Genomic DNA, 25,274 nt, shown 5'->3' with positions numbered 1-25,274 from the left:
TCAAGGCCCCCCTGGTGGTCCCCGTACCCCACTTTGGGAACCACTGCTCTAGATGAAGTTATCATGGCTTTTTTTAAGGGTGCAGGGTGGGGTGTGGGCAGGGTGGGGCCACAGGAGACATTCAAGACATCTGCAACCTAATCCTGAGCTATAAATACAGCAGGCGGACGACAGAAGCTGCCTGCAGAGAGACTTACAGCTCCTCTCTCTCTCTCTCTCTCTCTCTCTCTCTCTCTCTCTCTCTCTCTCTCTCTCTCTCTGTCTCTCTCTTTTCTCTCTCCAGGTCACAAAGTCCATTTTCACCATGTCTGACACAGAGGACATGTAAGTACCTACCGGACACTGCATATTTTTTATTACAAAATCCAGAACCTTTCCTCTAACCTTAACCCTGAATCTGTGTCCCTTCTGTCTTTCAGCGATGGTAAGTAACAAATCCTGCTCCACACGAACATACCAAACTCCACATTCCCTCCAGAGCAAAGCAACATCCCAAACAAGAACCTCTCTTCCATTTATTTACCTCTCCTAGACATACCGTGGATGAGTTTTATTTGAAATCAGTGTGATCTTTTTCACCATTTTTCCCTCATAAAACTAAACTTTGATTTCTTGGATTGTTTCTGAGCTTGTTCACTGAGCTCTTACAGTTAGTTTCTCTCATCCAATGTGTAAATAATGTGAACCATCTCAGAGATCTGTCAGCAATCTGTGAGTGTAGCTGCTAGCATCTATCAATGAGATATGTTCTTCTTACTTTTAATGCAGACATACATTCTCATGTGCATCTTCCAGGGGGGGGGGGGGGGGTTTAGAAGAGGGAATTCAGATGATCCTAAATTAATATTGAGATATGGTGTATTTATCCAGAGTCAAGGAAAAAGTGAGGTTAAGCCACAGATCTTTCATATACAGGCACAATCCCAGTCCCATGATAAATCCCAGTATCACTCCTGAACACTGCCTAACTGGTTTTCCGTTCCCTGTACAATGGTTAGTTGCACTGGACAGATACAGTATGTTTGCAGGAGGTTTGGCTTGACTCCCTGAGATTCAAGTGATGCAATGATGTTCTCTCTTTGTATAGTCCTACTGTATATGATCCTGTCTGTTGAATGGATGCGAGAGGGCCTGACTCGCATGGTTGCAGGCACCAACATTGACAACGGCACAGTGTCATGTTTAATTGGAGATCAAATTGAAACAAGTCACAATCAGGCGTTCAATTGGGAAGTTTAGTATGCAAACGGAAGCATACACTGATCTGCTGGCAACGGTCCTGCAACAATGCATGAAGATCTCGATCCTGCTGAGCCGAGTGCGCTGCGAACTTTCGAAATGCAGGATGGTAGCGGAATGTACTTTACTCTGCCTCTGATTGGCTTACCCTGATATTTTACCCTAACCTTAACCAATCATCACTTCTTATGGCTTTAAACCCAAACCTGAGTCTTCCCCTGCCATCCTGCAGTTTGCAAATTCGCAAATGTGTTCTGCTAACTTTCGGATCAGCGATGTTTCCGGAAGTTAAAGCGACTTTGTGCCCCGATTGGCCCAGCAGGACCGTGATGTGGCTGCTAAGCATGGATCCCCAACTGTACCCAGATTTGAATCGTATATTCTACCAATTCTATCAAAGTGGGTACAGGTGGGATCTGTTCATAATACTGTTCTGCTCCTTTCTTTCTCGGATGATCATGAAGGCGATGGTAAGATGCAGCCTGCAGACTCCATATGATAAGTCTCATGTCATTGATACTAACTCGTCAGTCACTTGAATTGAAGATGTGTGCTCACCTCCACAAAAACTCATGTGCCTTGTGGCATGCCGGTTAACGCTAACACTATAATAGTATAATAGAGAGTGCTAGAGGCTAGAGTCTCTCCTGCATAGGGCCAGTTGATGTTATCATCCTGCCATCTTTACAGACAAATTTGCCTTTCATTTCACCACCACAAGCTGCATTTACAGGTTTCTGCACATAGGATTCAACCACATTTGGTCTATCAATGACTGAACTTTTCTCTTTTCCTATAAAACTTGCTTGCTGTCTCACCCGCTTCTGCGTCGCCAGGTGGCTGTTCCTATGAACTGCACCCACCATCCCAAACCTCATCATGTCTCACAGCCCTCCCCCCCCCCCCCTCATTCCACTGACTCATCTCCACCTTTCCTTTCATTTGACTTTCTCCTGCTTCTATTAACCCTTTCATCGCCCTTCCTCTCCTCTGGTTACTCGCTGCATGTTGTAGCCGTAGAAGAGGAAGTAGTAGAGGAAGTAGAAGTGGCCCCTGAGGCGGCCCCTGAGCCAGAGCCAGAGCCAGAGCCAGAAGCAGAGCCAGAACCAGAGCCCGAGCCCGAGCCTGAGCCTGAGCCAGTCGTAGAACCAGAACCAGAACCAGAGCCAGAGCCAGAGCCAGAGGAAGAGGAAGAGGTGGAAGGTATGTGGCACGGGGGTATTCTCTCATCCTCTCATCCTCTCCCAGGCGGCAGCGTGCTCCACCGGCTACAGACAGACAGATCATTCCCCATACCCCACTCATCTAATCTCATCCACTCACCTGTTCACAATCTCTACTAATCAGCTCTGGCCGAAAGTCAAAGATGGCCGGTTATCTGTAGCCTAGCACTCGGTGCCATGTCATTGTTCCGACACCCCATTATTCAAGAAACCCCAATAGTCCGAAAAAAATGTCCAATTGGACTGAAAGGCCATTTGTCCGACAGTCGAAAATCCCGAAGAGTGTGCTCCGAAAACACACACCCTGCTAATTTATGCAGGATGATGTCATTCTTCCATTGTTGCTCAAACAAACAGAAGCTAATTATAATTATTATGCAGAATGACTAATCGGCAAATGCAGATGCTCACATTTTTATCGTTCCCCATTCGCGTTTTGTAGGATAACTAGTTGCCACGAACGTTGATGCCATATTGCATCAACGTTTTGTTTTATGTACTATGTAACGTTAGTACTGTTATCAGGCTCTCGCTAGCTAACGTTAGCTACACAGAAGATTTTTTTGGGGGCGCACATGTATCCGGTAAACGGGTTCCAGTTCCTTGGTTTATGCCCCCAGGTCCAGGTGAAAACAGCTCCAGACAACTCTTTGACTATTGGGGTTTTGGAATAATGGTGTGTTGGAACAATGGGCAGTCCCTAGCACTCAGAGGGCCCAAGTTAGAATATGATCAGAGTCTGTAAAAAGGTCCCTACAGACCGCATAGTGGACGCTTTTACATAAGGCATCTTACAGTTAGGATTCGACCGATATGGGTTTTACAGGCCAATATTGATTTGTATTGAAACCGCCCATAGCTGATATTTTATGCCGATTTGTGCCGGCATCTTTAAATTTGAGAATTTCTCTGCCCAAGTATTCAGTGTGGAAAAGCCTCTCAAACAGCATTTGACACTAAAACTCTCATTGAAACCCAGACAAAAAGCCAATATTGGCACCATATATCGGTCTAACCCTACTCACAGTAACCATGAGTGCATGGACGGCCCCAGTGGGAACCGAAGCCCTAACCTGGTAGAGTTATCTCCATGTCAGATAAACAGGAGCGCTGACTGCTGATAATGCAAACTGCTAACTCAACAAGCCTTGGTCTGACAACATCTAAACCATTTTAAACACAGCAGTGATCATGTTTGTGACCTACGACAGCCAATCAGGATGTAAACATCTCTATGAGTTTCTGTCATATGTCTAAAGTCCCAGTGTAAAGCCCCAATTTTTGAGTGGGAAATGCAGCTTGTGCATTCCAACTCAAAATTCATGTCTTGTTATATGGCAATGTTTATGAGCAATACAAATGTAAACAAAGTATATACTGTACAGTTAAAGATTCCTGTGTTCAGGCTCTCAGCAACTGTCATTTTACGTATTTATGAATTTGTCGATAAGGCTTCCATTTTGTTTACATTTGGATTGAGGATTGGGGCTTTAAAGAGACAAACATGCTTGTTTTTGCTTTTTTCTTCTTCTTCACTTTTGCTTTGATATCTGATGATGGTAAACATCAGGTTGTCAAAATATGTTAGATATATTTTGAATTGTTGCTGTTTCTCGAAAGATCTGCTATGCTTTGTCCAAGCATGACAATCAATGTTGTTGACAGAAAAAAAACATGCTGCTTAACAGCGCTGCTTTCATGTGTGATTTTATCAGACAATCAGATGATAAACAAACATGGACACTCAACCAAATTTAGCAACATTTTGACTTCATCATCCACATTTGAATGGTGTTCATGTGAAATTTCCAAGTAGTAACTTTGATTTTCTGTGATGTATCTCGAAGCATGTGAAAGCAGAGAGATGATACTTTGTTGAGCTTTTGAAAGGTGAAAATGTGACCTCTGAAAGCTAATAATTAATGTGGCTTAATTTAATAAGACAGTGCTTCTCACCTTTTATTCCCAGTGTTTAATTCAACAAAGTATCATATCTGATTGTTTTGAACGTATGCATCACTGCGCTTGCTAATGCTCTCTATTTTGTTCTTGTTTTCGATGCTTGCTGCATGCAGAGGCCGTCGGAGAGGAAGGTATGTTAATGACAACTTGATGAATCTGATCTGTCATTCTGGTTTTGGAAGGACTGCAGAGTCCCGGTCTGAAGTCTAGCTGTGCTGGGGGAACGCCTGCCTTTCTAGTCACTAAATGTCATCCAAATTTTACTGTCTGTCAAATCCAGGAGCATTGCCATATTGGCATAAGTTTGACAAATAAATAACCAACATTGTCTTTTATATGCATACGGTATTTAATTTAAGAAATTCTAGTGGAGAAAAAGGGTGAAAGAATATGAAATGCTACATTAACATAATGTGCTTCACTGCGCAGCGACTCCACTGTTAAACTCTGTGCCACTCGTCATCTGCATGGCATGGTGCCGCCAAACTCAATCCAAGATGGGGAAAAAGAGAAAATGTATTTTGTCTTGCTTGTGTAAAATGGTTTTGGGGTCAAGCCAAAAAAACAAAAACAAAGACAACTGATTTACAGTAGCCCTTCAGTTCTAAAGCAAATCTTTGCTTTCAGCAGTGACACTCACCATTAAAAACAAAATCACATGACTAGCAGCGGCTTTTAGACTGATGACAGCATTTTGTTTTTGTGATGTTTTGTAGATTACGCCACAGTTCAGAGTTACTGTGACTGCACTCACATGTTCTTTTGATATTCACAAAACTTAATATTTCTCTGTGTAAAACTGTTTGTCGAGTCTTAATATATGATGTTCATTTGTTTGTTGTATGACAATTCATTTTTTTTTTTACTTACCAATTCATTTTACATTCCATATATATAAAAAAAACCTAGAGAATAATCCATGTAATTCCTGAGACGTTTTGCCTTGGAAATGAAATAATTTGCTTCAGACTAGTGTGCATTTCTAACCCGATGACATGTACTTGTCCCCTTCTTCATTCCTTAACATGCAGAGAAGCCCAAGTTCAAGTAAGTTTCCTTAATTGGTTGAAATGATTTCTCTTGAGCCTTTTATCATTACCATTCACTGAAAACCACGATGACCCCGAGCTGAACCCAAACCCCCTGATCTTTCTCTCCTCGCAGGGCACCAAAAATCCCTGATGGTGATAAAGTGGACTTTGATGTGAGTATAACTGAAACAACCTCACGAAAGATTCCTGTTATTTTGTAAGACTCATGTCTGTTTATGCTGCATGCGTAGGGTTTCTCTGTGGCTGCAGCCATGAGGTTTCTCTGTGGGTACAGCCGTGGGGTTTGTCAGCCTGTTTCCATTCCCAACACACCAAATTCCGTGGCTTTGTCAATTCCTGCGGCACGCTATACCGATACAAAAGGTACCCTTTCTCGTAATTTTGGGATGAGCTGGGTGGTCCAGCGGAACTTCCCACAACGTATGAAAGCAAGTTTTTTTTACGGAAAGCGGGATTGCAACATTCAAGTAAGCCACGAGGGGTGTAGGGCTGGGATTGGTGGACCTATAGAATCCTTGCCTTTCCCATGGGAAATGCTGAATGCCATGATTGACTAATCAGAATTGAGTATTCAACAAGTCCGTGTAATAATGCATTGGAGTTTACTCAATATTATAATTTTTTGTCTAAAATACATTCTTAAAATCTTCACAAACTACCTTGACAAAAATTGGCGGACCCCCTGCAATACCTCTGAGTTGTTTTAGTTGCCTAAACCTAAGTTGTTTTAGTTGCCTAAAACTTAAGTTGTTGTAGTTGCACAAACCCAATCAAGTTGTTTTAGTTGTCTAAAGTTAACAAACGTAGCGACATTTTCAAATTAGCAGACGGTGGCGTCACTTTCACACGTTGTGGGAATTCTACTGGACTTTTCGCCTCCAAATATGACAAGAAAGGTTACTGTACATTTTTTATTGGTATATTGCACCGAGGAGTCGTGACCCAAAGCGTCGGAATGTGACTATCTGGGATGAGAACGTGTTGGGTTTCTCTGTGGCTGCAGCCGTTGGGTTTCTCTGTGGCTGCAGCCATAGTTTTTCTCTGTGGCTGCAGCCATAGGGTTTCTCTGTGGCTGCAGCCATAGGGTTTCTCTGTGGCTGCAGCCATAGTTTTTCTCTGTGGCTGCAGCCATAGGGTTTCTCTGTGGCTGCAGCCATAGGGTTTCTCTGTGGCTGCAGCCATAGTTTTTCTCTGTGGCTGCAGCCATAGGGTTTCTCTGTGGCTGCAGCCATAGGGTTTATCTGTGGCTGCAGCCATAGGGTTTATCTGTGGCTGCAGCCATAGGGTTTCTCTGTGGCTGCAACCGTAGGGTTTCTCTGTGGCTGAACGCTCTTCTTCTTCTCCTCGGCGCTCCCACAGGACATCCAGAAGAAACGTCAGAACAAGGATCTGGTGGAGCTGCAGGGGCTGATCGATGCTCACTTTGAGTGCAGGAAGAAGGAGGAGGAGGAGCTGATCGCCCTCAAGGCGAGAATCGTAAGTCTCACTCACATGACATCAGATCAACCTTATTGATGGACCTGGGGTCCATTTGATTTGGTAGTTTAAACCAAAAGGTTTAAGCTATGCTAACCATTTCATATTATGTAAATGAGTAACGCTAAAACCATTCATGCCACACTCCGGAAGGTATAGTTAAATAAAAACACATATTTAGGTGGTTTAACCTAGTTAGTGGCTTACTCAAGCCTTTTTAACCAATTTTAACCAAAGTAAAACATTTAAGCTATGCTAACTCATGTATGTGAATGTAGAATCCTAAACCATTAGCGCCATACTCCAGGAGATATAGTTAGATAAAAACAGATGTATGTGGTCTAACCTAGTTTGTTACTGGATTATTCAAGCTTTCTAACCAAGTAAGGTCCATTTGATCATTTCATCTGCATCATAACTTGAGCTGTGTATGTGCATGTGTGTTTGTTCGTTCATTCGTTTTCCTTGTCGCTCTGTAGGAGAAGCGTCGTGCTGAGAGAGCTGAGCAGCAGAGGATCCGTTCTGAGAAGGACAAGGAGCGCCAGGCCAGACGTGAGGTCTGATCTCCTGCATGTTGACAAATTAATATTATTATTGTTGTTGTTGTTGTTGTTGTTGTTGTTATTGTTATTATTATTATTACTATTATATCCTATTATTATACAAATTATGAGTATTTAGTGCACCTAAAACTGTTGCTTGTTCTATTGAGTGTCTTCTTCATCATCTAAACTTGCGTAATATAAAAAAAGGTGATTTTTTAAAAACACTTTATCTTGATTTGTACGATTTCACGGTTGCCTACTTGTTACCCCTTTCACCAGACCGTGTCACATATGACATACAGTTTCACTTCATGTCATTAGTTGTGGAATTGTGTTGATGCTGATGTGGATGTGGATGTGATGGCGCTGACTTGTGTTGATGCTGATGTGGATGTGATGGCACTGACTTGTGGTTGATGCTGATGTGGATGTGATGGCGCTGACTTGTGTTGATGCTGATGTGACCTGAGCCCGTTGTCTGTGTGAACAGGCAGAGAGGCTGCAGAGGGAGGAGGCTGATCAGAAGAAGAAGGCAGAGGAGGAGGCCAAGAAGAAGTCAGCACTGACTGGCATGGGCGGTGCCAGCAGCCACTTGCAGAAGGTAACTTTCCCAATAAAGCAGCTTAAATTGAATTGAGAGACATAGAGAGACATAGGGACTATTACTGTTAATTAGGGATGCACCAATATAGAAATTTGGGGACAATTTTTCAAACACCCCAATCAGCCGATACTGATAGCCTGGCAATATTTTGTTTCGTATTGACCCATTTGTGCCCTGCAAAAATAATCTATATTCTGCCCTTCATTATAATTTGCAATGAATCTAGATTTAAGAATCAGTTTTTATTGTAACAACGTTCACATAAACACCCTTTTTGAAATTGAACTAAATAAATAGAAAGCAAATAAACATATAGTTTCAGGAACATATTTTATTGTAACCACATAACCAAAATGTTTTAGTAAAATAAACAAAAAACAGTGTTGTTACATCATGCTGATAAGATGTCCTTCCATTCAAACTTGAATGTCTTTGGAACAGATTAGTGATGCAATATATGTTAATGAGTATCGGCCACTGCCATCAGTGGGATTTAATCTTATCGGCCGATGAGCCGATAAGGTTGCTTTGCTCTCAAAGTACACACATACAGAAAAAAAGAAAGAAAGAAAGGTATGCACAGGTCACAAACTTATAGGATTCCACTGTAGACACGTGATTGTAGTCAACAATGCAAAGTGACCATTTATGATATTCACCCGATATCTGTGCATCGCTGTTAATCGTTTTTTGTTATGAACATTTTATAAATCCATTATTATTAATTGATACACAGGACAAGATGTTACTATCCCTTGTGCCAAAATCTGAGGAAAAACACATTTAGAAGCCCAATCCAGAATAAAACAAGCTAACAGGCTAACAAACTAATAAACAAGACACAAATCACCAGTTACCTACCCTAGCCAACAGCAGTATGAAGCATGTCATTGGGGTTTTCAAGTGGGCACCTTCCTTCACCGACGTTTCGTTAAGTTAGGCCCACGACACCTCAAGAAGGCTTAACGGTGTAATCCAGCGTCCTGGAAACACCCCCCTCCATGCTACCACCGCACAACTGCATATTACCTCACTACCTAAGCCTAGCTATCCAGGTCGATTCGGTATGACATTCCTGACTACACCACCACTGTCAATGATTCATATCCATATTATTATTATTTCTTTCATGTTTCCTGTTTTACATCCTGTAGAGCCGGGTCCAAACTATGGACCTGAGGCACTATAGGGCAGATGTCACTTGATTGACAGTACTCTCCATAGTATGTGGGCTGTTCCTAGTAGGGCGATCTTCTGGACTGCATATCTTTTAGTAACAGTTGTAATTATAATACAAGCAGTATTGGTAGTAGTGTTAGTAGTTGCAGTATAACGAGTATACTTGGTAACATTGTGTGTAAACATGTGCAGGCTGACCAGAAGAGAGGAGGAAAGAAAGAGACTGAGAGAGAGAAGAAGAAGAAGATCCTGGCAGCAAGACGCAAGGGCGGCAACATCGACCACCTGAACGAAGACAAGCTCAGGTCAGAATCAGACCATCATCACGGTCTCCTCCAAACCGTTCAGGGTGGAGAGGCCACGTGGGCAGAGCAAACCACTTCCTGGGTATAGAGTGCAGTGGCAGGGATGACGTACGTACAGCCAACCAGGAAGTTAGCATCGCCCTCCCTGAGTTGCCTCGACAAATTTTTGTTCAGCAACATAATCTGCAGCACTTTTATGATTTTTGAAGTGTAAATGTGATCACCAAGAATGCCAATAGCCAGAAAATGCTTCAAAAATCATAAAGGTGGTGTTCATTTGTGAAGATTATCTTCCTGAACAAAACATCTAAGTATCATACAACCTTTGTTAACCACAGACCTTATTTCAGGCATAAAACCCATAAAAAACCATTGACTTCGAGATGAGGGAACCCATGCTAACTCATTTCCGGGTTTTAGTACTCATTTCTGCAGCACTCTATTATATCTGTATCTGAGATTTGTTCTGAAAGATAAAGCTAGCAGTCCGTGGGCCATATCATACGCCCAGTGCAAGTGCAAGCGTTAACTCAAAATCTATTTTTTTTTAAATTATCACTGTCAGTACATCAAAGGGATGTGCTTCAGTGGTAATTAAAAGAAAAAGGAAATTCATTTCCATTGCTAGAAACTAGCAAAGATAACGCTTGCACTTGCACTTTCACTGGCCGTAAGATGGTCCTGTGTGTTTAAATGGATTTGAGCTCAGGTAAATGTGTTTCTCCTGCAGGGAAAAGATCACAGAGCTGTTTGAGTTCCAGAAACAGTTGGAGTCTGAGAAGTTCGACCACAGTGAGAGACTGAAGAGGCAGAAGTATGAGGTGAGAGCCCACACTCAGACACAAAGAAGAAGATAATACACCTCACAGAACCTGAACGGATAGAACGGTCCTTCCTGTTCATCAAGACAACAAACCATGTCTCTGGATGTGAACTGGCTTTTGTCTGCTTCCCTCCAGGTTACAACCCTGCGCAAGAGAGTGGAGGAGCTCAGTAAATTGTAAGTAAAGCAGATCTGCTGCATGGTCTGTTAGCATGAAGGTCTGACTGAACCAGAGAGCGTTTATGTATTTATGTATTGTACATACGTACCAGTGTTGTTGTCGAGTCGAGTTTGACTCTGACTCGAGTCTGAGTCCTGAACGCATTTGGCCTTGTGACTCGACTTGCACTTGAGTTAGCCTATGCTAGTGCTGGCCTATCCTGCAGTACCATTTGTACCTCAAGAGGCGATACTGAGTCATTGTAGCGTTGAATCTGCCCTTACTCCAAAATGAGAGGAAGAAGAAGCCTACGATGTGCTGCCATGGTATAAACAACCAAATCTATCAAATGGACCCTACTTGGCTAGAAAGCTTTAATTGACAAACTAGGTTATTTTATTTAACAATACCTCTCAGACTATGACACTAATGCTTTTAGCATCCTCCATGCACATGCATGAAACGGTTAGCATTTGACCTCTAACAGATGACCCAGGATCCGCAGTTACATTACTAACATTACTAACATGATTAATATAGATTTGGGTGATGTACCCCAGCCTGCCAGTAGCTTTCAAACCATGTCAGGCTAATGTGAATTCTCAATCTAGCTCAAAACAAAAAGTGCAGTGCATTATTTTCCCGTGGAGGAGGACGTGGTAGGCAGTGAAATGCTGCCCACTATTACTTTGGAGCATGTGGTCAGGTATTACACATTGTACCTTTAAATGAGTGATTCGGACAGAAGAGACGCCTCATTTGCTTCCACCATGTGTCTGTGTCTGGTATTACAGCAGCAAGAAGGGAGCTGCCGCCCGCCGCAGAAAGTAAAGTGGCCTGCTCTGCCGCACGGAATCCAAACGGCGAACCCACCGGACACACGCCTGACGAAGCAATGCACACTGCGGCCCACATGGACAGGAACCACTAGTGCTGAGGTTCACCTCCAGAGTTCACGCAACCAGGAGCCACTAGCTGCTGTTGTAGGAATGACTATTCCCCATCTTGCTTCCTCGCCCCTGACTGTTTGGTTCTCATTATTTTTGTAAATAAAGTGTTCGACTCTTCAAGCCATATCTGTAGATCTGTTGTTATTCAAAACTCAATAAAGTTCCATATTTTTAGCCATGTAATTTTAAAGTCGTTTGTTCAACACTGTTTGCATTAATTTGCAGGGTTGAATTACTTGAAGGCGACATGACATGACCGTTATTAGATGGGTCAGTAGACTTCCAATCATGGAAGTTAGAAATCCTCATTGCTTGCACCTGTGTTTACCCTGCCTTTTCGACACACAATGCCCCCCGTGAAAAGGGTAGGTAGGCCCGTAGCTACCATTGAGGACACCGAGGTCATGACCTCGGTATTTTCACACATTTTTTTTTTTTTTTTTCTAAGAAAAATAGCCCCGGACCCCAGAGCTATTCATCTATCATTGATGTTTTAATGTGACAGTTGATCAGAAATGCAACTATTTGCTTCCTCTCTGTGTGCTATAGAAGGAAGAGAGATAACTCACAACATTCAGATTTTGCATTGAGGCTAGATTGGGGCTAGACTTTGGGGACAGTTCTATTGAAGTGAATGGGTAAGTAACTCCCCTGTAAGTGATGTTTGTGTAGATTGGCCATTGTATTTAATTGAGCAGTATTCTGCCATGTGACCTGTATGCAGAATAAAAATTATATTATATGGGGAGACATTTATTTTTTGTATTTTAAAGCAACAGCACAGTAAGAGGATATTAATCTAACATGATGTCTGTAGTTCTTTATAGATCTAGCCTTTTAATTTTGCTCTCAAAGTGCACCAGATTGAAGCATTTTACTTTAAAATGGACACAATTTTCTATCCGGTGGGGCACGGCCCCCCCTGGGCCCCCCACGCCGCACTACAATCACCTCGGTATTTCTCAAACCCTGGTTACGGGCCTGAGGGTAGGCTATATACAGTATATGGGGGGGAAAGCACCTACCTGAACGAATTGATATAACATATTTTTCAATGGATTCTGGTACCACTGGGCATGTTAAATAACAGTGAAAAACTAGAAAATTCTGAGTTCCAGAAAGGGGTAATTTTCAAGATGGCATCCAAGATGGCTGACAGGAGCTTAATGGCTATTCACCACAATTGGCAACCCTCTTGGGACACTATCTTGGATTTCTCATTAAATAATTAACTGATGTCATTTAACTGATTCAATTCTATTCCTTGAGCCATAAACCTAGGGTTATACACCAAATGCACCTTTCTAGGTTGAATCGCAATTGAGATATGGTGATTTTTTTTAACTAATAGATATCACCTTGAAACTTCCCCAGTTGATTACTTACATAAAGACAATATTTTTTTGTATTACAAGATTTATGAAACTTTACATTTAAATATGAGGCATTAGCAAGATAACATCAAGCTAACATTATTAGCCTCTTATTTAGGTTTTACCTGTGCTTGTTGTCTGTTCATCCCGGATGAGGCCCCAATTGTTATAGCTGGAGGGTTAAGATATTTAAAGTCAATGGATAAATCAGTGCTCCATAAACTGCCATTAACCCATGTACTGTAGCATAAATTTGAACCACCAAGCAGAATGCAAACTAATAAACCAATAATCAGAGCAACAGCGACAATGACAAAACAGAGAAGTTCAATTGGATTTACAATGAAAACCACTCATAAAAGAAACATGTAATTTACAGGCAAGTCCAAATAATCAACAAAACCAGATAAAGGGTTCTACTCCAGGGGTCGCCGGCTCGGGCGCTCTTGCTAAATCATTAGAGCATGCCAAGGGCTACATCTGGGCCAAATTTGGTGCTTTTGTAACAAATTGGCGGAAATCTCCCTAAGGCCCAGAGTAAATACATAAATAAAATAAAATAAATGAACACCACTCTTTGGGGATTCATCAATAAACAAAAAAAACAACAGCAAAAGTTATTCGCTTCAGTTCAGTTCTCAAATCTGTTCTGAGTAAATCCTCTTCCCAAACAAATCAATGTGCTGTATTTTTAGGTCTCTTGTTCAAATTTAAACTGAGGTACAAAATATTAAACTCTGCAATCACTGGCTGAAACAAAGGGGGGGATACATCACTGGTGACAAGTTTCTATTTGCTTGTTGAGTTAAATCTGCTAAAGCTGCTAATGTCCAACTTTAGAACATGGCTACCCACCTCAGGGAGGTTGTTTCTGGTCGCCAGAAAATGAAGTCAAACAAAATGGCCAATCCAAGATGTCGCACAGAGAGATACAGGAGGTCACCTATCTATGTGTAGACTCCTGAATGACAGTGGATTGGAAACTTGAAACGTGAGACATTGGATTTTAGCCTAGAAAATGGCAGATTTTATTATTTTAGCTTTGATGTTACGGTTACAGCAAAATAATTCAGTGTTGCTAATGATAATTGTTTTACCAACCTGTAAAATTGCTGCAATAAACAAGTTACAACTTACAACTTAAATAATAGAGTACTTTACTTAGAAACTTGATAAAAGGCTGCAGTTCCTGGTTTCAACACAGGATGGCGGTGCTGCTCTTTGTTTCTGTTTGAGTCCAGACTGAGACAAACAGCTCTGTTCACTATTCACCTCTTCTTGGCCGGAGACGAAACCACTGTATGATTTATCTTTGTCTATGTTTTCTATTTATTCAGGAATGGTCTTATTTAATTTAATAATGATAAAATACAGAAGTATTCATTTACATGTTGTTATACAGTATATCCATATAACCCCCCCCCCACACACACACACACATACACACACGTACACGTGTGTGTGTGTGTGTGTGTGTGTGTGTGTGTGTGTGTGTTTATTTGTTTACTTATTTATGTATTTATGTATGTATTTATTGTTTAAAAATGTATGAGGGTTATCATACTGTACAGTGTTACAAAACTCCAGTCTGTAGTCTGTAAAGTGTCACTGACCACTTCATCAGATAGGCTCTAACATTATCATGAATCACTTCATTCAGAGTCCAATTAATATACAGTTGGCATTGGTGCAACAAATAACAGTAAGAAAGTAATAGCAATAATGTTGATAATAATTTAAATGATGAGCTGTATTTGTATAGAACTTTAACAAAACAAAATTAAAGTGCCTCACATGAAAAGCAGAAATGGAGGGCAGCAATTATAAAACAAGATTGAAGAATCAACACAATTTAGGACAGAAGAATTCACATAATGTAATACTGTAAATGAATATTTAAATGCATATGCAAATGCATATTTAATGCAAATTTAAATAAATTATTTTGTTGTGGAAAAATAAATCCAGACTTGTAAAATGTCTCATTACTTTCAAATTAACCTTTAAGGAATCCCATATAGCTTATTTGGTGCTGTCAGACATTCCTTTTAAAATTTAAGCTGCTGTAAACTGATCTTCAGCTATAAAATATAATATATATTTAGCTAAAAATATATATATAAATCTGTGTCTAGGACAACATGTCAGCCATCAGTAGGCTACATTCAACATCCAATATCGTATTTAATAAATCACAATATTCATTAAAGGAGAACTTAAACATGTGTGATCATCGAAAACAATAATTTATTTTATTATTATTATTATTATTATTATTATTATTATTATTATTATTATTATTATTATTATTATTATTATTATCATCCCATGGGGGGCGCTGTTGCCTCACAGCTAGAAGGTCCTGGGTTCGATTCCCACCTGGGATGCTGCGAGTGCTGAAGGAGTGCATGCCCGTTCGCATGCCCACCGCCCAGGTGGGGTTGTCAAAACTAAGGGCCTTTCTGTGTGGAGTTTGCATGTTCTCCCCGTGGCCCCTGGGGGTTTCCTTCATATAGGAACCCCTCACCAAAACATGCAATATCCTGGTCGCTGAAGTGGTGCCTCCTCTGGTCGTTCGGGGTGCCTGTTCGGAGGGAAGGGATCTCGTTGGAATAGCGTGATCCTCCCACGTGTTATGTCCTACCGGTGAAGCTTCCCCTGTCAGGTGAAAAGAAGCGGCTGGCTACTGTCCATATGTCGGAGGAAGCATGGAGCCAGTTTCGGCTCTGCCCAGATCGGCAGAGGGCGGAGTAGCAACCAGGATACAAATACATTTGCACTAATGGGAGATCGAAAACAATCCTGCTTTATTTTGCACATGATCTCAAACATATCCAACATTTGTGCATGAATGATTATGACATCACTGGTCCACAACTTCAAATCAACTGTAAAAAACTGTCAAACTAACTGCAAAACTGTTTAAAGTTTTTGGATATGTGTGAGATCATGTGCAAAATAAATCAGTTCTCTGATTAATAAAAATTAACCAAGGAGGCGTTTGTTGTATAAATAAGCATGTTCATTTATTATCACTCATTTTTCAGATGTATAAATATAAAGTTTAACATTTCTCACAACAAACAAACCACAGACAGACACAAACAAACATTAAATACATAGTAATACTTAGTTGTAACAAATCAGCTCTTATTTACACATGTACAAAAAAACAAATGGTCCTCCGCTGCAGTGAAAAGACAATGAAATTATAATATTTACTATTTAACCTCCATATATGGGATCGAAAGAGGTCCAAATTTCAACCCTGCTGGAAAATCACTACCATAATAATCTTATAAAATTCCTATAGTTCTCTATAGTGTTCTCCTTTATACATTCCTATACGAACCTGTAGTGATATTATAAAATGCACCAGGAGTAGCTGGCTGGGGGTTAGACTTCAGATGGACACCACTGGAGGAATGTAGCTGCTGTTTTGGCCTCCATCCTTCACCAACAATACACTAACAAACAGACATCCACCTTAACAAATCTGTTTGCTTTAGAACTGAGTCTTAAAGCTTTTTTACTTAAGACAAGTGACAACATGCTGCCAGTGGGGTCAGATAAATGCTCCAAACTTATTTAGCTGCCAGGGGAAGCGGCGGAGTCGCCGAAGGGAAGGCGGCCTTTCCCACGCTGGGCTCCACTTGCCGTTTAAAAGCCCCGGTGGTCCACCCAGCGCCCGGTGCCTCGGTCCAAAGGCGTCACTCCCGGTGCAGGTGCAGCTGTGCGTGTCCAAATCCAGCGTGCAAGGGTACCGTCCCCGTGTGTCAGGAGTTGGCGCCCACGGGTACCGTGTGCACAGGTACCGTGTGCAAGGGTACCATGTGCACAGGTACCATGGGCGCCAACATCCAACACCAAAGGTGTGTGGAAGAAAGCCGGATATCGACGCCGTGGAAGTGAGAAACAGGCTGACCTATCGGCATCGGCAATCGGCCAAAATAATTGGAAAATATCGGCATATCAGATATTGGCAACAACAACAAAATCCAGTATCTAGTTTCTAGTGTTGATGAAAGCAGACTTTAGGACTCAGTTCTGTGTGAAAACGTGTTAATGTGAATATTTGCTGTCAGTCCCTCCTGACTCCGGGGCTGGAGGTCCGGGTTCGACCGGACAGAGAGAATAGAAATGTCCCATGTGGAGCGTCGAGAGAGGTTCATAGGACTTGGTAGATGAGGTTTGGGTCCTGGCTGGTGGGGGCGGTGGTGGAGGGGGCCGGCTCGGGGGCGGGGGCCACAGCCTGTGGCGGGGGGGACGCGGGGGGGCCCTCGCATGGGGCCGCTGGCAACAGGCTGGCCGTCTCTGTGGAGATCCGCTCCACGATGCTGGAGAGGCAGTCCAGACTGGAAACCACCGAGCTGCGGTCACTCTTCACCCCGCCTGCCGAGAGAGAGAACTATTTAATTAATGGACTAATCCTTGCAGCTCTAAACACTAATGAAGCAAACAAACACTAATAAATGAACATCACATCTTCTTAGTTAAAATTGACTAAGTGGTGTCTGCTGTCTGTGGTGGTGTCAGTCACGATTTGTGATGGAAGTGATGTCATCAGTGATGTCACTTGAGCAATTGTGATGTTGCATCAGTGATGTCACTCGAGCAACTGTGATGTCATCAGTGATGTCCCTCAAGCAGTTGTGATGTTATCAATGATGTCACTCAAGCAACTGTGATGTAGTTAATCTTTGCACCATGGCACCTATGGGTGGGCGTGTCTGTCTGTCTGTCTATCTGTCAATCACGATTTTGGGAGCCTGCCAAGCAGGCGATTTCTACAACTGCAGCCATGGCGCATCATCTCCAGTCTCCACCCTTACACCCTCCACCCTAGTTTACATATAGCATCTATTATTATTATTATTATTATTTTTTTTTTTTCCCATGGGGGGGGGGGGCACGGTGGCGCAGTGGTTGCACTGTCGACTCACAGCTAGAAGGTCTTGGGTTCGATTCCCACCTGGGACAGAGCGTTATCATTATTAGTCCTATGTATTCCCTATTTTTTTTTCCAGATTCTTATTATTCTTATTCTCCTTATAATAATGCCCTCCTAGCTCAGTGTCTGATTGGTCAAAAGTTTTCAAATTTGGCGCACACATAGAGAGCACCCTGCTAAGGTGGTCTCCGTGTAAAAAAAAAAGGGGAAAACTCAGCCTACAGCAATAATTTACATTTTTAGGTCTTTCACAGGAATTCCTTTCCTGCTTCCCAATAACATTGTGACATCATCAGGGACATCACTATCAGTGACATGATCAGTGATGTCATAAATCTATATGGTGGATTCCAACCCCCACGAACATGATGTTATCCTATCACATCATAGACATTGTGACATCCTCAGTGATGTCATAGACATTGTGCATCACATGGGGACTCTACCATATGTGTAACGCATGTGTAATGTTTAGTGTGTTAAATGTCCCTCGCGCACACACGCGCTCATACATGCACACATGCACTCACTCCATTTGCTTCACTTCAAGGACCACAATGGAAATAAGCCCTCGGGCTTTGTTGTGTTTTATTCCTTTTGTTTCAATGAATCTGGTCTTACGCTGTATTTCTCTTGCCATTGTTTCAATAAAGTATTCAATCAATCAATCAAAAACCAAGTTTGCTGTTGATAGCCCAATGAATGATTGATTTCAATTTGTGCTAAGCTAACCACAAACGTGTTGTTGTTGTTGTTGTTGTTGTTGTTGTGAATTACACTATAATACCGTTTAAGAGGTAGTGTGAAATGGATTTCATGTAATGTTACCTTCCATAAGCCCTGTGGTTAATACATTATTAATAGGCTAATAGTAGGCTACTTCCATACTGTTTTTACCATTTCCACCTGTATCCTTTCTCATTCTTATTGATATTTAATAACAGGTTTCTCACCGTTTGGAGTCTCTGAGAAATAAGAGGTGTCGTAATTGCCTCTTCTGGTGGACTGACAGGTCGGACCATTAAAGTCCATCTGAGAGAAAAACAAATGAACACAACATTTAACATTCATATTTTTCAGCATGTGAAATTACGTTTCATTCATAAAAACAAATGTCACAAAACAGTAATAGCCTAATTTGACCATTTCCTCCATTTTAAAGGGAAACGATATCACAGCCGCAATATACAGCGTAATAACGTAATAACAACAATAATAATAATGCAATATAAATGTCAAACTGTGGTTCTCTGAGGAGGAAAAATTGAAACTTTCGTCTGTTATACGTGAAGAAACTTTGAACTGGAAGTTAGAAATAATAATAATAAGCTATTAAAAATGACATACTGAAATAATATACAGTGTGGGGATATATGCCAATTATTTGATATTCACAAGCCTGTGATCGAGTTTCATAAAACAAAATCAAAGTGATAGCTATTGCTGGAAACAGAGGGAGAGGGAGGGAGAGAGAAAATCAAACGACTAAATCGCAAAAAAAAAACGTGCCTGCTTATAGCAGTTTCACGAAAAAAGATCAACACAAAACAAATAAGAAAAAATAACTAAAGCAGTTGAGCTTAATGTAAAGTGTAAAAGCATTGATATATCTTCTTCTATAACAGTGGCAGTCAAGAGGAGTCTATACGCATACAAAAACAAAAACACGGTTTCTTTCTCAGAAGGAGCAATCAGTCAAATGCCACGCTGTGTGTTTCGTAAAGCAGATTCCCGTGCAACACTTGCTCCCAGCCTGGCCAGCTGTTTGGAGCTGCATGGTGGAGACTGAATAACGGTTTTCCCAAATATAACTCTAAAAAGCTTTAAATATGATATTATTATTATTATCATCATTATTAGTGGTGGTAGTAGTAGTAGTATTGTTGTTGTTGTTGTTGTTGTTGTTGTTGTTGTTGTTGTTATAATAATAATAACATTATTATTATTATTATTATTATTATTATTATTATTATTATTATTATTATTATGTGTGTGTGTATGTGTGTGTGTGTGTGTGTGTGTGTGTGTGTGTGTGTGTGTGTGTGTGTGTGTGTGCGTGTGCGTGTGCGTGTGCGTGTGCGTGTGCGTGTGCGTGTGTGTGTGTGTGTGTGTGTGGTGTTATTAACGCCGGTGTGTCCCTGAACTCACCATGCCGTCAGAGCAGTTGGAGCGGGGGCTGGAAGCGTCGCTGTCCCCGCTGTAGTGCTCCAGCACGGGGTAGTAGGCCGCCTGGTCGTCGCCGCCCGGCCCGCCTCGGAGCAGCGCCTGCAGGGACTCGATGTAGCTGATGGCATTGCGGAGGATCTCCACCTTGGGCAGCCGCTGGTTGGGGTTGGCCGACGTGCAGCGCTTCAGTGTCTCGAAGGCATCGTTCACCTGATGTGATGAGAGATCGATGCATATTTAGCTCTAGAGACTGGCAGGTACAGGCTAGACAAACACCATTCTCAACCCGTTCCGTATGGAGGACCATCATTCCACTTTAGACCCTTCAAATCATATTTTCCTTGTGGATTTCAGAACTCAATACTGAATGACTGTTAAGATGGAGCGTATACAGACATTCGTTCTTATTATTTTTTTCAACTTTCAAACATTGCAAATGTGAATGATAGCTATGCCTGAAATAAATAATTGTGCATGTGCCAAAGCTTGCCACCTCATCCTCAATGAGTGACTATTTTACTATGAAAAGCATTGCTACATTACTACCATAATGTGTCTTTTAAATATCCTATGTATCTTTTGTATTACTGTTTCATGACATGATAACATTTTATTAAAAATCTTCTATCTTGACATAATACAATTTTCTGATAAAATCCTGTAGCCTATATCTTGAAATGAAAACAATTGTCTATCAAATCTATCTTGACACAATACAATTTTCTTATAAAATGTTCTACCTTTAATTTTTTTTATCATAAAATCTTCCATATTGAAATAATATTTTCTACCTTGAAATAATAAAAAATGTGTTAATGTTTTCTCTCTTGACCTTGCTGAGTCTCCGGCGCTCCCTCATGGTGGCGGCCTTCCTGCGGTCAGCGTTGGTGGTCTTCCTCTTGCAGGCCTTGCAAGCCCACAGCAGGCAGCGGCCGGCTGCATGGTGCCCACTGGGCGCACGCACGTGCTCCTCGTCCTCCTCCCCATGCCCGTGCAGGTGCTGCAAGGTAGCATCGTTAACAAAAACGAAATAAGAAAATGTACGAAATATAATACGAAATAACGAAAACCAGGTGTGGGGGGGGGGGGGGGGGAAGGGGGAATTGTAACTGAAATAAAAATAAAAATAAGGCTTAAAAAATAAAACTGAAACTGTATAGTGTCTTTACAAAACGAACAAAAATAAAGTAACATTTTATATAAAATGTCTTTAGGTTGCATTTGTCAGTTTATGTCATAAGCCTATACAGCACTGGGCTGATGTTAATGACACAGATGCTAATTGTCTTTTGTGGATGGTTGTTCATCTGTCCTAAGTGAATACATTGTGGTACACTGACAATACAAACTAAACGAAAATAAGCTCCAGCTTTTCCAAGTTAAATTGAAAACGAAAAATCAAAAATTAAATCAAAAATAAAAACTAACAAAAAAAATAAAAACTATAAGAACCTTGAGGTGCTGGTGGAGGTGCAACTGGAGCGAGGAGGGGGACGAGGAGCCTGAAGAGCCTGAGACAGAGGAGACGCTGGATGGGGAGTCCTCTGGCTTGAGCAGGCCCGTGACGTGCACCAGAGACCGTGGATCCAAGTCCTCGAAGAAGTGCATGTCGCTGGTGTTGAAGCACGGGTCGTCGTAGAAGTCATCGGCGGCGCACGGGATCACCGGGAAAGAGATATCCGACAACTCCATGGTCAAATGTCCCAAATATCTATAGGTTAGATATTATAAGGGTGATTAAATATCCAGCGGGAGGTCTCTCAGGAGGGGCTGCGCTTCCACTCGGCTCCGATAGGCGAGGCGAGAGAGGAGAGTCTTCCAGAAAAAAAATCACAAAAACTTCGAAATTTTCCACACACACAGACAAAAAAAATGTGCTATTTTTTTTTATTCGTCAAAAAGTCTTAGGCTACTGACGACCTGACTGTCTCTTTGTCTCTCTCTTTCTCTGTCTGTCTGTCTGTCTGTCTCTCTCTCTCTCTCTGTCTGACTGACAGATGGAACCTCCAGGCAGGAATATCGTTTCCCTTCTTCACAACTTCAGCTGTCACCCTGGCAGCTCTTATACCCGGGGAGAACGGAGGGGGCGTGACTCTGCTGGTGACAGTAACCAATCAGCGGGCAGGGGGAGGGGTTTACAACTTCACGGTAATTAGTGTACAATTACCCTCTAACTGTGCAGTAACAGCGAGAAAGGGAAATTCAATGCAGATAAGTACTAACATTAAATATGTAGGAAATTTAAAATACAAGGCGTAAAAAATACCATAACATACCATAAGTCACTGTTAAAATCACGATAGAGAAGCATAGACACATGGAAAGAGCATGAAGGAATATTAGGGTGTTAAAAAAAGTTAAAAGCCAAATGCACAGAATAAATTGAATCAATTCAAAAGTTTACATTTAAAGTAGGCTAAGAGAAAGTCAGTCTCTGATGATCCATAAAAAACGAAATTGTATTTTTTTCCCTGTGAGGAGGAGTAAAAAAAGAAAGAAGAAAAAGCAACTCATTATTATGTTTCCTGAGTAGGCTATAAGAAGAAACCAGTTTGACAGTCCAGTTGGAGTTTTCTTCTAACTTGAGGATAACAAAATTTGAACAAATTTGGGTAAGATGCACAGGACAGGAGAGTGGGGAGAGACAGGTTGGAAATTATTTATACAACAGAAACTGATTCTGACTGACATCATAGCTTAACTTTAAAGTCAATATAAAAATAAATCCATCCGATGAAACTGGCAGCTGATAAAGTGAACTGCATGGAACCAAACGAATACTAACAATGTTATCATACTATATTGCCTCTGGTTTATGGAATATATCTTTATTAAAGATTAATTTATTTAAAATGACTAGATTCAAGATATAAATGAGGACTTTGTCTTTGTGCATTACGCAGTGCAGCAATCACAGGAATAGCAAACACAAAAGCAAAATATGAAGCAGACAGTCAATCTTCAAATTATAAAGTGCAAAGTAGGCTAAACCTTACCACCATACCTTTTAAAGTGACATAGCAGAGTCCATGTAAAAAGTCTAATGTCCAGTCCTTGAAGGGATATACCAACTTTTCGGGAGTTTCGCTCATTTGCCATATCCTCCATACATAACCAAGATACAGTGGTCAAGTTAATTAGTATCGCCATAGAATGGAGGCAAATGGTACAGTCATTCAAAATCACCAAAAACACACACCTAACAGCGCCAAAAAGCTCTTTGTGCTTCGGGTACTCACCACGCGATGCAATATTAATCCATAGTTATGTGAAACGTCATTTTCTGAGTAAATCCCCACACCGAGTTACTTCCTTGTTTGCCTGTAAAGAGCGCTTCCACTGTACGCAGCGCATGCGCTGTATGCCGCACATGCCTAGTGGCCATGTTTAGAAAGTAATTCCGGCTATCTGTTTACCTTTAAAAAGAAAAATTTTCCTAATTTTGGATTAATATTTCATTGCGTGGTGAGTACCCGAAGCACAAAGCTTTTTGGCACTGTTAGATGTGTGTTTTTGGTGATTTTGAATGACTGTACCATTTGCCTCCATTCTATGGCGATACTAACGAACTCGACGACTACAGTAGCTCACTCTATACTGCTCGGAGATAGTGACGGTAAAGACACTGTATCTTGGTTATGTATGGAGGGTATAATGGCAAATGAGCGAAAGTTGGCATATCCCTTTAATGTGTGTGTGTGTGTGTGTGTGTGTGTGTGTGTGTGTGTGTGTGTGTGTGTGTGTGTGTGTGTGTGTGTGTGTGTGTGTGTGTGTGTGTGTGTGGTGGTGTTAATATATCAAGTAATCAAAGTAAAGTAAGAGCCGGATTGATCAGGGGGCATGGGGGGGCCGGGGGTGGCAAAGTTCTGATTTTGGGGGGCTTTCGGGTCTCATTGAAGAGGCGGATAGCAGTTGGGTAGAAGCTATCCCTGTGGAAGTCCTGGTACTGCAAGACATCATCAATCTTCTGCCATGGAGAAGGACCCTGAAGAGTTTATGTAAGTTTATGTTATGTTTGTAGCCTGCAGAAACCCTTAACATGTTGTTTTTCCTGCACTTGTAAAGAAATTTTGCAGGTATTTTGAGATTTTGAGTGATTTGGTTACTTTCGCCAGTACATCATGGTGAATAATTTTCATAAAACAAAAGGGAAAGTATTTCTGGTTTTGGTGGAATGCCACTGTAGAAAATACAACGTTGTGGAATGTTTAAATCCATTTTTCTCACATTTTACTTTTAGATACATAACAGATTAAAATACTCATAACTTTTGATCTGAGAGAGCTATCTCAGTCACTCAAAATGTCATATATAGGGGAGAGTTTCTAATTTATGGAAATGTCAAAAAATGAAAATGTCAAATTCCCACCATGAAGGGTTTGTGCAGGCCACCACAAACACAGGCACGTGTGTGTGTGTGTGTGTGTGTGTGTGTGTGTGTGTGTGTGTGTGTGTGTGTGTGTGAGTGAAATAAATGTTAAATCATTTGAAGTTTCTTCTCATCTATCCTCAAACATTCTTCCGCTCTTATCACCTCTTAGCTGTGATTATGTAATACTCTTGGTTTGTATGTGGATTATTATTGTTGTGTAGTGTGATGTGAGACTCCAGCCTGCAGTACCATGCTGCTGCCACTAGGTGGGGAGAGTGTGCTGATTAGTCTGCAAAAACCATGCGCAACAGACCCGTCACACACACACACACACACACACACACACACACACACACACACACACACACACACACACACACACACACACACACACACACACACACACACACACACACACACACACACACACACACACACAAGTATGCCTTTTATGGGACACTTAACATTACCTGAGCTTTACCTAAAGCCAATGCTTTAAGAATACTATAAGGCTGTGTCAAACTGGAACAGGTTACCAATACATTTAACCCAGATTAGCAAAACCAGTTTAAAGATAAATTAAGAACAGCAATCATTCAGAAAGAACTCAGTTTAGGGCCTATAGCTGATTTCTTTGAGGCTTTTGGGCTACTCATATTCTGTCCCTGTACTGGCCATATGAGGTTGTATGTCCCCCTTGTCTTCTTATGGTCTACTGTAGTGCCCAGGTGGGCTATCTCGTCAAATGGCCTTCCTTTGTGGTTGCATGTTCTCCCTGTGCTCCCCTGGGGTTCCTCCATCTAAGGCCCCATGGAAAACATGCAAAAGATCATCGTCTGACCAGTGATGGCTGAGAGGAGGTAGGTCCACGGGCACTGTGAGGAAAGCTGCCCA

General features: G+C 41.5%; 2 protein-coding genes across 2 annotated transcripts; one reads left to right on the top strand and one right to left on the bottom strand.

The window, feature by feature from the left end:
- Positions 1-304: 304 nt before the first annotated feature.
- Positions 305-11,642, top strand: LOC310792983 (troponin T, fast skeletal muscle isoforms-like; the record flags this gene model as incomplete). Its single annotated transcript, XM_083654738.1, has 13 exons — positions 305-324; positions 420-424; positions 2,254-2,442; positions 4,538-4,555; positions 5,456-5,471; positions 5,589-5,628; positions 6,836-6,952; positions 7,432-7,509; positions 7,988-8,098; positions 9,473-9,585; positions 10,316-10,406; positions 10,545-10,585; positions 11,363-11,642. The coding sequence occupies 13 exons, from the start codon at positions 305-307 to the stop codon at positions 11,397-11,399; spliced, it is 876 nt and encodes a 291-aa protein (XP_083510864.1). The 3' UTR covers positions 11,400-11,642.
- A 5,352-nt stretch (positions 11,643-16,994) lies between these two features.
- Positions 16,995-21,700, bottom strand: myod1 (myogenic differentiation 1; the record flags this gene model as incomplete). Its single annotated transcript, XM_083654942.1, has 5 exons — positions 16,995-17,283; positions 18,796-18,874; positions 19,991-20,218; positions 20,841-20,990; positions 21,461-21,700. The coding sequence occupies 5 exons, from the start codon at positions 21,698-21,700 to the stop codon at positions 17,060-17,062; spliced, it is 921 nt and encodes a 306-aa protein (XP_083511068.1). The 3' UTR covers positions 16,995-17,059.
- Positions 21,701-25,274: the final 3,574 nt, after the last annotated feature.

This window comes from Poromitra crassiceps (genome assembly GCF_964638095.1).
Source record: "Poromitra crassiceps genome assembly, chromosome: 18".
Lineage (NCBI taxonomy): Eukaryota > Metazoa > Chordata > Actinopteri > Beryciformes > Melamphaidae > Poromitra > Poromitra crassiceps.
The sequence above is the reverse complement of the archived record's forward strand: the minus strand, read 5'-3'. Positions and strand labels throughout refer to the sequence as shown.